The sequence below is a fragment of the Phascolarctos cinereus genome, unplaced genomic scaffold (genome assembly GCF_003287225.1).
Source record: "Phascolarctos cinereus isolate Bilbo 61053 unplaced genomic scaffold, phaCin_HiC Scaffold_5;HRSCAF=322, whole genome shotgun sequence".
Taxonomy (NCBI): domain Eukaryota; kingdom Metazoa; phylum Chordata; class Mammalia; order Diprotodontia; family Phascolarctidae; genus Phascolarctos; species Phascolarctos cinereus.
In genome coordinates this window covers 378,347,974-378,361,942 of record NW_027555958.1, presented here as the reverse complement: position 1 = coordinate 378,361,942, position 13,969 = coordinate 378,347,974, and the positions used below count along the sequence as shown (strand labels likewise).

Sequence of the window (13,969 nt, the reverse complement as noted above, 5' to 3'; positions counted from 1 at the left end):
TCTATGTATTTTATTAATCCTTTTTCTCTTCTGCCTTTCCTCTTGGTAGGAACTCCTTGAGTTTGTTAACATATATTCTAGAGAAAACATACTAAATAAAAGAATTCCGTAAGAGATATAAAACTTAAAATAGTATATGGCTTCAACACTTTTAAGACTCTGTTTCCATTGTGCATTCCAAAAGGAGCCACAAATTTCATACAGATCAAAGAATCCACCACCTGCTAATCAACTTCCTGGTATTAAACTTTCTCCACTTTGTAAGGTTGGTTCTTGGATGACTGATGGCTCCACCAGACTTTTCAGATTGGCAGGAGCTTGTACTCTGCTAGCAGAGCCTTGGAGAATTCAGACCACCTCCATAAGGCATCAAGAATACGAAATACATTAGGACTAAATAAGCTGAGATGCAACAATCTTAAGAAATTATTACAAACCATTTAATTAATGCAAATATTTTTATTACAATTTTTACAAGATTAGTCTTGAACAGTTTATACAGTGAAATATAATTTTAGTTATAAAACCCCAACAAACAAGTTACATTACATCAGCCTGGGTCTGCAAAAGCCAATCTAGAGGTTTGCCAGTCTCCTAACTTTACTTTGCAAAATTATATAAAAATAAAATCTGATAATTAGTTACAGTTTTGATTTAATGATGAAGAGGTGCTCTTTATAATATTTCAACACTCAGAAACAAGCACATCTCTGTACAAAGTCTCCCACATACTACACTGCCACTTAAAGCACCATTACAATTTTTAAGTTTTTATAGCTAGAACAGTACCACCACGTTTACACTATTGCTAGAACGAAATTGACAGGACTCAGATTTTCTTCAGTCAAACTAACTGGGTTCCCTCTCCTCACAAGCCCAATACTTAAAAAACAAGTTTTTTGGGGAAAAATTCTTAACAAAAAAGTTTATTCACAGTTGTAGTGGTCCATTTCCCTGTCCAACACCCCAGTCCAGGGGCAGAGGGGTTAAATATAAAAAGGTTCCAAATGAATGTTGTTCTAAAGTCCAATCAAAGTAGATGTTCCATAGCTTCTATGTACACAAGAATTACACAAAGATTTTATCTGCACCATCTGTGAAGAAAGACATTTTTTCGATTCAAAAAGAATTTCTCTTTATCAAAAAATGTAAATAGGGCAAATGATGCATGATTTTCTAAGTCATGAAATGTTATTTGTAATTTAAAATAGCTTAAGGTATTATTTAGCAGATCATACAAGGTATGATCAATACTTTAGTAAAAGCACTCATCTGTGTGGTGTACATAAAATTTACCTTAGAACTAGTTTTAGTCTTTCCAAATTTTAAGGGAACTAGTTTTAGTCTTTCCAAATTCTAAGGGAAGTCTATTTTGAAAGGAAAAAAAAAGAATAAGGACTTTCTTAAACACTAAAAGTTTAAGTATCTTCATGGTAATGTACTCAGGGTGGATTTTAGAGTAAACTAGATATAAATGGAATAGTGGCCAGGGAGAGAATAAGCTGAGGTAGTAAACCTTCAAGGCCTTGTCTAATCCACTAGTCTCTGATCTAAAGAATTCTCTCCGACATGTAGTCCAGTTAGATTTGGAGATCTTTTCTCCTACCCATGTCTTCCATTACCTATAACAGAAGGATGAGTAAAAAAATGAGACTGTCCTTTAAATATTCAGTTAATGTTCCCTCAACAAAACAAATGCACAGACCCCAAAAACAAAAACAAGCTCAAACAATAACTACACAGCATAGAAACAAAGGTAACCTTTGGGCTAAGTTATTACTAACATTGTCTAGCTGTTAGTCTACAGTACTATCCTTTCCAAAAGGAATTGGGCTTTACCAATTTATTCGCCACTTCTTTGACACAAACTTGGAATGACTGAAGTCTATATTCCAACATTTGGAATTGGAAAATTCAAAACTGCCAGTTTCCAAGTTCACAGTGTTACCCTGACAAGTTTTCAAAGTGACAGTGCTGAGGCATGGTATTAATAACACTGTTGTTTTTTTTTTTTAAGAAGATAAGCAATCAAACCAAATTGCTCCATGAATTCTTTTACCCTCTGCCCAGCAAAATTCAGTCAGGCTTAAGTTTAAAAAATAAAGCAAGTTTGTGCGATGGTACTAATGCTTTTCAGAGATTTTGGATGTTAAAGTTTTATGCCAATCAACTGCTGCCTTTTAAAAATTAAAACTTAATACACAGTTACGAAACATGAAAAATGTAAAGATATTTTCTCCTAAGAGACTGGGTTCATATTACTGTCTTTAATTTCCATGTGTGAAAAGTTGTAATTTATGGGCAAAGATAAAGCTTTCCAAAATTAGGCTAACAGTATTTTTACAATCACTCCTGGCCACTCTGATCACTGAAGCCAGGACTCTGTCTGAAATAAAATTAAAATTTACTACTAATATTTCTTTTAACAAACACAAAGTGTGAGATAAATTTATTTAATTTAGTAGTAGTATAAGCAAGACTGATTTCTTAGCCTTAAGGCAAGAGGGTAATTATTTAAGCAGGTGGGAAAAAATACAACAGAAAATACAAGATCCTATTTTCTGTTTGCTGGAGTGAAAAAGCAAAGTATAAAGAGCACAAAGACTTTAGATAGGCATATATACTTTAAATTAGAACTGATAGTGGGCATTAAACCCTATAAATATTGTTTCCCTTCAAAGTTTAAAAAGTGCAAAATTACAACTTAATAGGTCCCATCTTCTTCCCCAAAAGCAAAAACAGATGTTCAAAACACATTCAACTTACATAATAGGGATTAATTTCTTCAAGAAAATAAGAAGTTTAAAAAAAAAACCCACACACCCCACACTCCTAACTTTCATTAAGAGGTCTTATTTCAACAATAAAACCAGACACACACTTCAAAGCAGGTTTGTTGCACACAGATAACATGAAGCTGGGGGCACCGCATCCAAATTTCATTCCCTCTCAGAAACTGAAGGGCAGCTGCCAACTTCAGCTCTTAAAAGGAAGACACCTCTTACGTTAAGAGGTAGTGTGTATTAGTGGGGGAAGAGGGCCAACATCTTCCACTAGAAAACATTAAATCTTTTGTAGTATGTTTCCTGGAGTTTGTTAAAAATTTTCTGTCTGTGCTCAAATGTCAAGCAGTATCCAATAGCATCTTCTGTTTCTTGAATTCGTTTCTGGAACCGACATCCATCCCTTGCTAATTCTTCCCAGGGTCCTTTGCGATCTTCATCACTACTTATGTAATACTCAGTAACTTCTTCAAGAAAGGTTACCTACACAGACAAAATTATTTTAAAATTCAAACTAAATATGTAAGCATTTTTGATACTCTATGAACACAGTTATCAAAGCAGTACTGTAGTTATCTATTCTTTTGGACTACCAATTATCATACTCAAACTGACCTCTGTAACCAGGCTTATTAGAAGTATAAGGGAATAGGGGATAGGGACTCAATTTACTCTAGCATGTGACCCTGGCACAAGTGGGAATTGAGACCCTCTCCATCTACTATACCATGATGGCTTGTGTGATATTAGAAAAGCCTGGCTGAACAATATCTAGATGAGGACTGAATTTTTAAAAATATCCGGATTTTTTATGCTTTGTTAGCTTTTATAGATAACAAGAGACATTAGTCCAAGAGGGTTATTTAAATTTTCAAACTTACTTGTGTCTTCTGCCAATGGCAATATTTCTAAATTACGTATTGCAAGCAAGCATTCGCCTGGAATGTTAGGGGTTTTTAAGCTGACTCAAAGGATTTTGTAGTATTTTTCAGAACCTATTAAAACTTTTTTTAAAAGCATATATATATGAGTTCAGAATAAAGTCTGGAGCAATACACCCATTAAGTTTACTTTTTCCCTATAAAGTTTCTTAGGTTCATAATTTAATATGGAAAATAAAAAAGAAAATTTTTGTTAAAATACTCCCTGAAAACTTAAAAATATGCCAATGCCTTTTAGTAAAGCTTCCTCTGCCAGTGTAAAACTGAGACCTAAAAATTAACAACTTAATAAGAAAGTAGAAGAGTATAATTTTATGATACAGTTAAAAAAGAACATTGGGCATAGAGTCAAAAGCCATAGGTTTAAATCCTGCCATTGCTACTTAACACCTGCATGAATGGCTCTCAGTTTCTTCAACAGTAAAAAGAAGTGGGTTGAATTTTAAGTCCTCTGCAATTCTAAATCCTATGAAAATTCCTATGTACAACAGAACCAATGATAAAAATAATAATGACCCTTACACTTGAACAGCGCTTTTAAGATAGAAATACAAATAATTACTACTTTTCTCTGAAATAATTGTTTTTAGACTAACTTTTTGTTGTTTAGTCACTCAGTGGACCATACTTGTCCATGGGATTTTCTAAGCAAGGATACTGGAGTGGTTTGCCATTTCCTTCTCCAGTAGATTAAAGCAAATTGGTTAAGTGACTTGCCCAGGATCATACAAGCTAGTTAAGTGTCTGAGGCCACACCTGAACTCATAAACTAACTTTAGGAATCTTTTAAAATGACAGAAGTTGTAAAATTATAAGTCTGACCCAAAGAAAAGGGATGAAAAAACCACTTCCCCCATTCCTTTGCAGAGAGGTAGGAGTCCACATGCACGGAACAGCGCACAATACCATGATTTTTTAGGTGTCAATTATTTTCCTTAATCTTTTCCCTTTGTCTTCTTTTTAAAAATTCTTTGTTGTAAAAGACGACTCTTTGGCAGTAGGAGGGACACAAGGATAAATATAGTTAATGCAAAAAAAAAAGATATTAATAAAAATCTACTAAAATAACAGGTTTCGGGGGCAGCTAGGTGGCGCAGTGGATAGAGCACTGACCCTAAAGTCAGGACCTGAGTTCAAATCCGGCCTCAAACCAAACACTGAACACTTACTAGCGGTGTGACCGTGGGCAAGTCCCTTAATCCCAACTGCCTTTAAAAAAAAATTTAAAATATATATATATATATAAAAGATATATATATATAATAACAGATTTCTAAAATTATTCCATTAGTTCAAAATTCCACTCATAATATATGCAAATGAAACTTTCAATGAAGGCTTATTATTTAATGTGTTCAAAGAAGATATGTGGGAAAAGATTATAATCAAGCTACAAAATGTCTTTTTTTTAACATTCCCATTAAATTAATATATCCAAAATTATTTGCAAATTTTTGTTTACTTTATAAAGGGTAAAATGTAATAGGTTAAGCCAAGGAATCCTTGGTCCTTTTTAACTCTTGCTTAATTGATAATACAGTACTCTCTACCAAAGAGATAAGACTCCAATATGTAAATATCTGCCTTAAAGTATGTTTAATAGTTACATCAGCAATCCCATTGTGGCTCACTGCTTTCATTCCTTTTACATCAGGCCAAGGAATGCCCCTGAGTATAATTACTAGGTATTGTAATATAATACTAGATATTGCATTCAGGCCATTATTCACTTTTTGGGTCACTAGGAAAAATGTTCCGGGCTTCAAGCTACTACATCTCTATTTTAACTACCCGTGCAACCCTAGGCAAATCACTTAACATCTCTGAGCTTTAATCTCTTCATCAGTAAAATGTGGGGGAGTTGAACTAAATAGATGTCATTAAAAGTGCCTTTCCATCTATCTTATCATCTAAAAGGACTTTAAGAATTAGATGATATCCACTGTTGTAACCAACAGAAAATGGCTGAGTATACATACAACTGAATATAACTATAACACAGTAAGCTTCCATGGAAATCCTAACGTGGATACAGAGGAAGTCCCACTAAACTGCAAAAGTCAAAGTTCACTTCCTTTTCTACAGAATTACAACAGGGAAAGGGCTCAAGATAACCCGTAGGTAGTACAACACCTGTAAGAGTTATGATTCAAATACTTCTCCTCTCACCTCTACCCTCCTCCCACCCCGACCAAGAGTGGCAAAAAGTAACATTCATCGACAAGTTCACAACTTTTAAAACTAAAGAATTTTTTTCCATCAAGGAATTCTAGAATTGTAAGGAGCTTTCTTTAATGATCCCCTAAAACCAATTACTTCAATTTATAGATGAGGAAATTGGAAACCTAGAACTGGACCAAGATCATAAGGTAATGAGTGATACAACTGGGACAAAAGCAATTTCTTATCAGATCTGTGGAGGTTTAAGTAAATATTTAACATTTTAATATTAGTAATTTACAGCATCTTGAGGGAATGTCCCTTAAATACCCCAGAAAAATGAAGGCCTCATGATAGGAGTTAAATTTCCTGAGCCAAGAATTTACTGTACACTCTTGAAACTCCATGGTGGAGTGGAACGAAACCAAAACCCTTATATGGTCAAAAGGTCTCTTTGAAGGGCCTCAGCCCCAATTCTTTCTCTTCCTGGAAAAGGCGTTGAGAAATACTGGTTTTAGTCATTAAAGCTATATGAAAATTTAAGACAAACTCACAAAAAAACCACTGTTATTAATCAGCAGACACCAGAAAAGTTTTTGCCTTCAGAGATAACAGAATCAAAGAAGGAAATCCATAAAGACATGACTACCTGGTTTCTTTCTAATGAGGTGGTAAAATGATCATAATTCTTTTTTTTTTTTTAAGGAACTAGTTCGGCAGTAAGAGTTTCACCACAGGTCCAGAAGTAAGAAATAATGCAAGATATACATAACAAATAACTACAACTTGACTATGTATTGGCTATTATTGATATACCAAACTATTTCTAAAATTTCATATTTAAAGTAATCAATCCAGTCAAATCAATCGTGGGGGAAAACTGAATTTTGTCTTTATACTGAAAAAATCAAATACAAACATAGCCTTGTACTTTACTACCACCAACCTCGGACTACTAAAAACAAAACGAACTAGAAAATAAAGTTCAACAATAGATATTATAGCCTCATACGGTAATAATGAAAATAACCATTTCATTAAAACAACATCTGCACAAATCTATTTGTTCCCATAATGAGAAAGAAATTCACAATACCTGGAAAAATGAGATTTTTGTAAATAAGTGTAATTTAATGCTTTTGTTCCCTGAAAACAGGAAGTGTCTCATGAGTTAAAGAACTTTATCATACTAAAACGACCTTTTTGACGTCAGATTGTAAATTAAGTAGAAAACATCATTTCTCTGTGTAATTATGCTGTAGTTATAATAATGGATAAACCACACTAAAAATAGTTTGTTATTAACTTATCTGTCATATTAGGATCTTTACTTTGGAATAAAAACAAATCATCTCAGGAGAAAAAATGTGAAGGGATCATTTAACCACCTCTTAATCCAAACGTTAGAAAGGACATTCCCCAAAATGTATTTCACTATCATCCCTACAAGTCTTTGTGAAAACACACATCATTCATCATACAAGTAAAGAAACGTACCTTTTTTCTTCTGGTAGATGTGTGTCTACCTCTGGGAAGAATCCCATACTGGACAATGTCTGTGATTCCAGTCTCTGGGCTCCCTAACAGCTGTACCTTACAACTGTACCCAGTTTGTCTGTTGGAGTCACATTTGTCTTTCCCTTTTTTCCCTGCTGTCTGAAAAGGTGCTTTAAAATTAAAAGGGTTGTAGGGGTCATCAGAGTTACTGAAAGAGTTCCAGAGTTTTAAGTTCTCTGCTTCATCTGCACTAGATTCCCAATCATCTTCTTCTCCAGAGCTATGGTCAGGAGAACCAGGTGGGCTTTCAGTCCAGGAAGAATCTTCTCCATCAGACTTTTCAGAAGAGTCATCCTCTGAATCGTAATGGTCTCCACTAATAGTTCTAGCAGCAGTTTGAATTGTCGCTGTAAAGTTTTGAGGGTTATATGGATCTATACTGCAGAAAGAATTCCAAAGGTGAAGGCCTTCAGAATGCTGTTTGCCAGTGTCTGATTCTGAAAGAGAACCATCACTATCAAAACCATCATCCTCACCTTCCTCATCCCAATCCTCACCCTCAGACTCAGCACTTGCCTCCTGGTCACTGGATGCACCCCCTAAAATATAATCTATCAATTTGTTACTACATGCTGGTCTTGCAGAAATAGGAAAGCCATCTTCTACATCTGAGCTGTCAACTACACTTCGTTTAATATTCACAGTGTCCCTCTCTAAAGCCAGATCACAAGTCGGCCAGTTTTTAGAGTCCTGACTTTCCAAAAGAGAGGGAATCTCTTTAATCAACAACCCTATTTTGTCCTCAGTTGGGTCTTCTCTGCCTCCTACAAAGGCCTGTGAGGGGATAAACTGTACAGGACTATCTCCACAACATTCAGATTTCAAGGCTTGGCTCAGGTCAATGCGAAGCAGGTTGTGTTCCTCCTCCAGACTGTGATAGCCATGATCCTGATCAGGGGTGGGTAGTGTTTGGCCTTTGCTGGCCAAGAATTCCAGGCGTTTCATTCGCAGGTGGTGGATTTCCGGCAGACCCTCTCTGGAGAGGGGTGATTTGTGTGGACATCCCTGCCAGGAGGACACAGGACTCTCTGCGTTCAGCGGCTGGGGCTGGTGACTCTGGTCAGCAGCCAGAAAGCAGCTCTCTACAGTTAGTGTCTGGAAGTCGCCTGTCTCTTCACTCTCAAAGCTACTTTGACAGGCGAGCTCCACGTGAGACAGGCAGTTCAGCTCAGTGGGGTTCAGCACGTAAGAGACCACGTTGAAATTGTTAAAGTGCTGAACGTTTAGAGCCCCGCCGGGCGAAGAGCAAAGCTCCCTGTCTCGGAACAGGTGAGCTTGGAGGCTGCTCTGCACCAGCTCGGTCCCCCACAGCTGCTGCTGCAGGAGAAAGGAGCGCGCCGCAGGCTCCAAAGGGCTTCCCTTGCCCTCCAGCTCCAGGCGCAGATCTCGGGGGCCGCACTGCCAGTGGATGCCCTCCTCCAGCCACATCAGTGGGGTGGCAGCGGGGTCGTCGGGGGGGCGGTCGAAGCCGGATGCCTTCTGAGCGGCGGGGGCGGCGGCGGCAGCGTCGCCCCCTTCTCTCAGGGCCCTCTTCGGCGCGGCCAGCTCCAGCCATCGGCTGGGGATCATGGCCCCCAAGAGCTGGCCCCACAGCAGCACCTTCTGCAGCAGGCAGGGCAGCGGCGCCAGGAGCTGCGCCAGCAGCGACAGCCACGCTCGCACCCGGGCTTCGGCCCGACGCCCCGGCTCGCCGCTCTTCTCGCCGGCGCCGGGGGCCGGGCCAGGGGAACTCGAGCCCCGCCGCGTCCGGCGGGGAAGTGCGAAGAAGGGCAGCCGGAACCACGAGCCCGCGGCGGCCGCGGGCCGCTCTCCAGACACCCGGGCTCCGGACTCCATGGTCTCCTCGGGGCGGTCACTCGGGATCGCGGGGCGGGGACAGGGCACGACCCGCCCGACGCTTACACGACCTCGGCCCGGCCGAGCGGCGGGACCGGTGTTCCGGCCCGATGACGATCCGCGGCACGGCAGGGGCGCCACGGGGGGAAGCGGCGGTGACGGCGGCGGTCGGAGAGCCAAAGTGCGGAAGGCCGAGCGCAGGCGGTGGCCGGGGAGGCGGCGTCCATGGCGAAAGGGCAGACGAGGAGCCCGGGAGGGGCCGGGAAGGAGCTGCCTCAGGCAGGCGAGAGCCCAGTCACCATAGAGAGGACCCCTCGAGCGGCGGCTGCCACGAGACGAGCGGAGAAGCTGCCCCACAGCGGCGGCAGGCGGCGGGGGCCCCGGAAGCCGGCGGACGCCTGGGCACAGAGACACCCAAGATGGCCGCAGCGCCGGCGTCGAGACGGGACAGCCCGCAGCGAGCAGGGACGGAACACGACAGGGCGTGCCGGCCACACGGCGTCGCCTCTTGGCCGCGCGCCGACGAACGTCAGCCGCGAGCGCAGGGGTAGGAGGGGCTTCTCTCGCCCTCATCCGGGCCTCCTCGCCTCGGTCCCACCCTCCCCCTCCCCCACTCCTCCTTCTCTTCTCCCTTTCCGGAGTTAGGCCTCCTTTTACCCCCTCCACCCCCCCCCATGGATCTGGCTGGTGCGACGGAGTTGCATCAGCCGGGCTGGCAGCGTTCGCGCATGCGCAGTAGGTTCGCTCGAATCTCCTAGGAGACCAGCCTTCCCACCCTCGGGGCTGATGACTCGCAGTAGGAGGTGGTGCAATCCGAAGAGAAACCCGGAGTTATTAGTATACACGAGCGGGAGTATAAATGCAAAGCTTATACCTATATGCCACCTTGCGTGGCTTCAGTATCGATGGGGGCTGAGTGGGGGGTCCCTCGTGATCTTTGACCGGAGTGATGATGCATTCGCTAAACATGTAGCACTTAGATGAGTAAGTCTCTTCTTGTGACAGAGAAAAAAAATTCTGGGCCCAAGCATGAATCACATGCTCTCTGGGCTTTGGAAATCCTGAAATGATGCATGTTTGCCTGGTTAGCCCCTCCCTACTGGGCTATCCCTTTTCACAGAGGGGGAAACTGAGGTCACAAGAGCAGAAAGGTCACAGAGGATGGAGTTAATTCATGCCCAGTCCCCAGAGCTCTCTGTTTTACACTCTGCTGTGCCCTCCCCCTAACTCTTACAGATACCAATCAATTCATATTTGATCAGCTTCCAAGCCAGGTGTTCTAAGTGCCCGGACAGGTTCCCAGACCAAAATAAATCCAAGGTGGGGGAAAAGACCTCTGTTTAGTCAAGTTGTTTGGGTGAGTAATTTTAGGGGCTGAATTCTGTTTACTTTTGTGAATAGGTTTGTTTTTCCTCTAAAGCTTAGTGTCAAAGAAAGGTGTTGGCTATTGGAATACAGGGGCAGCAAGAGGTGGATGCCAGCACCCTCTTAATATGAGTAATTGAAGAAATAATAATGATTGATAGCTTCAGAAGACTAAAGGGTGAAATATGCCTCCTAACTCTAAGCAGTATAGAAGCAGAGCAAAACATACAAACAGATGACCAATATGTTGATTTGTTTTGCTCATCTCTACTTGTTACAAAGAAGGGATATTATGAGGGAGGAGTCATTGGGAAGTGACAGCTGGTGTAAAAAGAATGTTAATTAAATCATGTTTAAGTAAATAAATTTTTTTAAAAGAAAAATAGTAATTGAGCTTCATAGGTGGAAAGGCTGTAGAGTTGGAAGTGAATTCATCTTCTAAACCACTAATTTTACAGAGGAAGAAAGGGATGCTAGCAGAGGTAAGTGACTTGGCCAAGGTCACACAAGCAGGTAGGACTCCTTATCTAGGCACAGATCTACCCACAACTGGCACCTCTGGAAGCATTTCAGTTATCTCTTGATGCTGATGCCTCAGGGCAAAGATATTAAATAGACCAAAATAATAATTTGTTGAGATCATAGCACCTTCCCCATGACCAGAACTCTTAGGTTGTCATTTATCACATAACCTTGAGCAGTCCTTTTCCATTCATATAATAATAATGTCACATGCCTCCATTTCCCAAGCCATTCACAGTAAAATATAGTCCCTGCCTCTTCCGATCATTCTGAATGTGATGAGATTATAGATTACTCAGAGGCCAGAGGCAACTTATTTGTAGTAGAAAGAATAATGGATTTGTCATTTCTGCCACCTACAGTGGGTGTAACCGTAGACAAATCACTTAACTGCTATGTGCCTCTGTTTCCTAATCTGTAAATTTGAGAGGATTGGTCTAGCATATCTCAAAATTCTTTTCCAAGTCTTAATTTGTGATCCTGCAGTATTCCTATCATCTGCCTAAATCAGGAAGATGAAATTCAATGATCTCTCAGGTCCCTTTCAACTTAAAAATCCTATGATTCTATAAAACAAGTACCTTTACTACAAGAAACATGGAAGAAAAATACAGTGTCACCATTACACACCAACATCATACCTCTTTAAACTTATCAACTTGTAGTGTAGGGACAGGGCAGCTCTGTACACATTGATAAGGAAGAAGTTTACCAAGGACCTGGAAGTATTTTCAGAAGAGACCAGCTGTCGTTGGCACTCAGTCAGAAGCCTTGAAGAATTGTGACTATCACACACAGCAATTTTGCTGGGGCTCTGTATAAAGTGGAAGAGAGTTTAAGCAGGAAGTTTTTGCTGTCTAAAGATTCATAGAAAGTCTGTTATATAAAGGAACATGGCCTGAAACTTGCATGCCAAACAGACCCATGTGGGGCAAGCACACCCAGGTGCTTACACTGCAATCAGTAATCTGATTTAAGGAGGTAGTGGAAGCACACTACCCTGTTTAGAATAAAATTAAGAAATGTAGGGATTAATCTGAATGAGAAATCTTATCAGTCCTTCTTTAACTATGAATTCCAAAACAATGTGTCTTCTTTTCACATTTTTACTAAAGGCCTAATTAGCAAGCATTTTTTCCTCTCCTTCCCACCGTCCCCCACCCTTTCTATACACACACACACACACACACACACACACACACACACATTTGGCTACACTTTGGAACAAATAAGTGTAGCCAAATAAAACAACTCCCTTATTGGCCATGTCCAGAAAAAATGTGTGTCTCACACACACATTCACTGTGTCATTGAGTCATAGATTGAGAGCTAAAGCTGGAAGGACCTTAGACATTATGTAATCTAACCCCCTCCTTTTACTGATGAGGAAACTGAGGCCCAAAGACCTTATTAAGTCACTTATTATTAAGCAGATAGATGGCAAGAATAGTTCAAATATGTCCCCATTAGAATGGGAGCTCCTTAAAAGTATGGATTGTCTTTTCTATTTGTTTTCCCAGCATTTAGCACAGTTCTTTGTGTGATAAATGCCTTGTTCATTCTTTAACTAAAGTCACACTGTGGCAGAGCTGGACTTGGAACCCACAACCTCTACCTTCAAATCCAGTGCTCCGTATACCGGACCTTGCCTTTGTCCTTGCCGTTCAGCTGTTTCAATTGTGTCTGAATTTTCATGGCCCCATTTGGGGTTTTCTTGGCAAGGATACTGGACTGATTTGCCATTTCCTTCTCCAGCTCATTTTACAGATGAGGAAACTGAAGCAAACAGGGTTAAATGACTTGCCAGGGTCATACAGCCATAAAGTGTCTGAGGCCAGATTTGAACTCAGGAAGATGAGTCTTCCTGATGCCAGGCCCTACACTCTATCCACTGTGCCACCTGGCTGCCTTTGCAGATTCTTGTTATTCTTCCTCCACACCCTCATCCTTATCCACTCCTTCAGATGGTCATTTCTTGGTCTATATTTGTAGAATTCTATAAGGAGAAATGTTCTACAAATTGCCTTTATTTGGATTTACACAAGAACTCAAGTTCCCTTTTGGGAAGGATTGGGTTTTGCCGCTTTGAAATTCCAAAGTCCAGAGCAGTGGCGACACCTTAAGGCCAGTGACACATCCTGCAGCTAGTTAATTTTCACTATTCACCAAACAGAAAACCCCCCGAGGAATTTCCATCAAATTCCCACACCCCCACCCCCGTCCCCGCCCCCTCCCACTTCTGTTTGACTCACTACTGGAAAATTTATAAAATGTGTGAGTAAATTTCCCCACCCTCCTGTTTCCTTCATTGTCATCATCATCATCACAATTAATCTGAGGAAAAAGAATTATTTTCCTGTTTCCTCTATACAGCATTAGTAAAAGATGTACTACCAGCCCTCCCCCTCCCCCCCATTACCTTATATTAGCCTTGATTATACTTTGTATTTCCTTGTGCGTATGTGTAGCTTCTCCCTCTAGCAAGACCATTAAGATCCTTGAGGGCAAATTCTGCTACATTTTTGTCACTGTATCCCTCACAGTAAGAGCTTAATAAATGCATGTGGAGCTGAATTTAAAATATACTAGATTTGGAATTTGAAGACCTAGGACTGAATTCTAGTTCTGCCGCTTACAAGCTAAATGAACTGTGACAAGCCACTTAACCTAGGCATTTCTAGGCTTCAGTTTCCTCCTTGGAGTTACTGTATGATCTCTTCCAGCACTAACTCATCTCAAGTGCTCAGTCCCAGTTGGATGGGACAGCGCTCCTTTTCTCTACTAGCAGGGGGAGTTTAAGGCAGA

At 40.9% G+C, this 13,969-nt stretch overlaps 1 protein-coding gene across 1 annotated transcript; it reads right to left on the bottom strand.

Annotated features, from left to right (window-relative positions):
• Positions 1-439: 439 nt before the first annotated feature.
• Positions 440-9,869, bottom strand: PPP1R15B (protein phosphatase 1 regulatory subunit 15B). The gene is made up of 2 exons (XM_021003117.2): positions 7,382-9,869; positions 440-3,266 (listed from the first exon to the last, which is right to left on the bottom strand). Exons 1-2 carry the CDS (start codon positions 9,848-9,850, stop codon positions 3,054-3,056), a joined length of 2,682 nt encoding a protein of 893 aa, XP_020858776.1. The 5' UTR covers positions 9,851-9,869; the 3' UTR covers positions 440-3,053.
• Between the last annotated feature and the right edge of the window lie 4,100 nt (positions 9,870-13,969).

What these genes read in the sequence shown, in the direction of transcription:
- PPP1R15B (XM_021003117.2), bottom strand. Translation starts at nt 9,850, where the DNA reads ATGAGGGCGAGAGAAGCCCCTCCTACCCCTGCGCTCGCGGCTGACGTT. An exon ending in CATCTACCAGAAGAAAAAAG is followed by an intron (nt 3,267 to 7,381) that starts GTACGTTTCTTT and finishes TTGTCTGTGTAG; the next exon opens with GTAACCTTTCTTGAAGAAGT.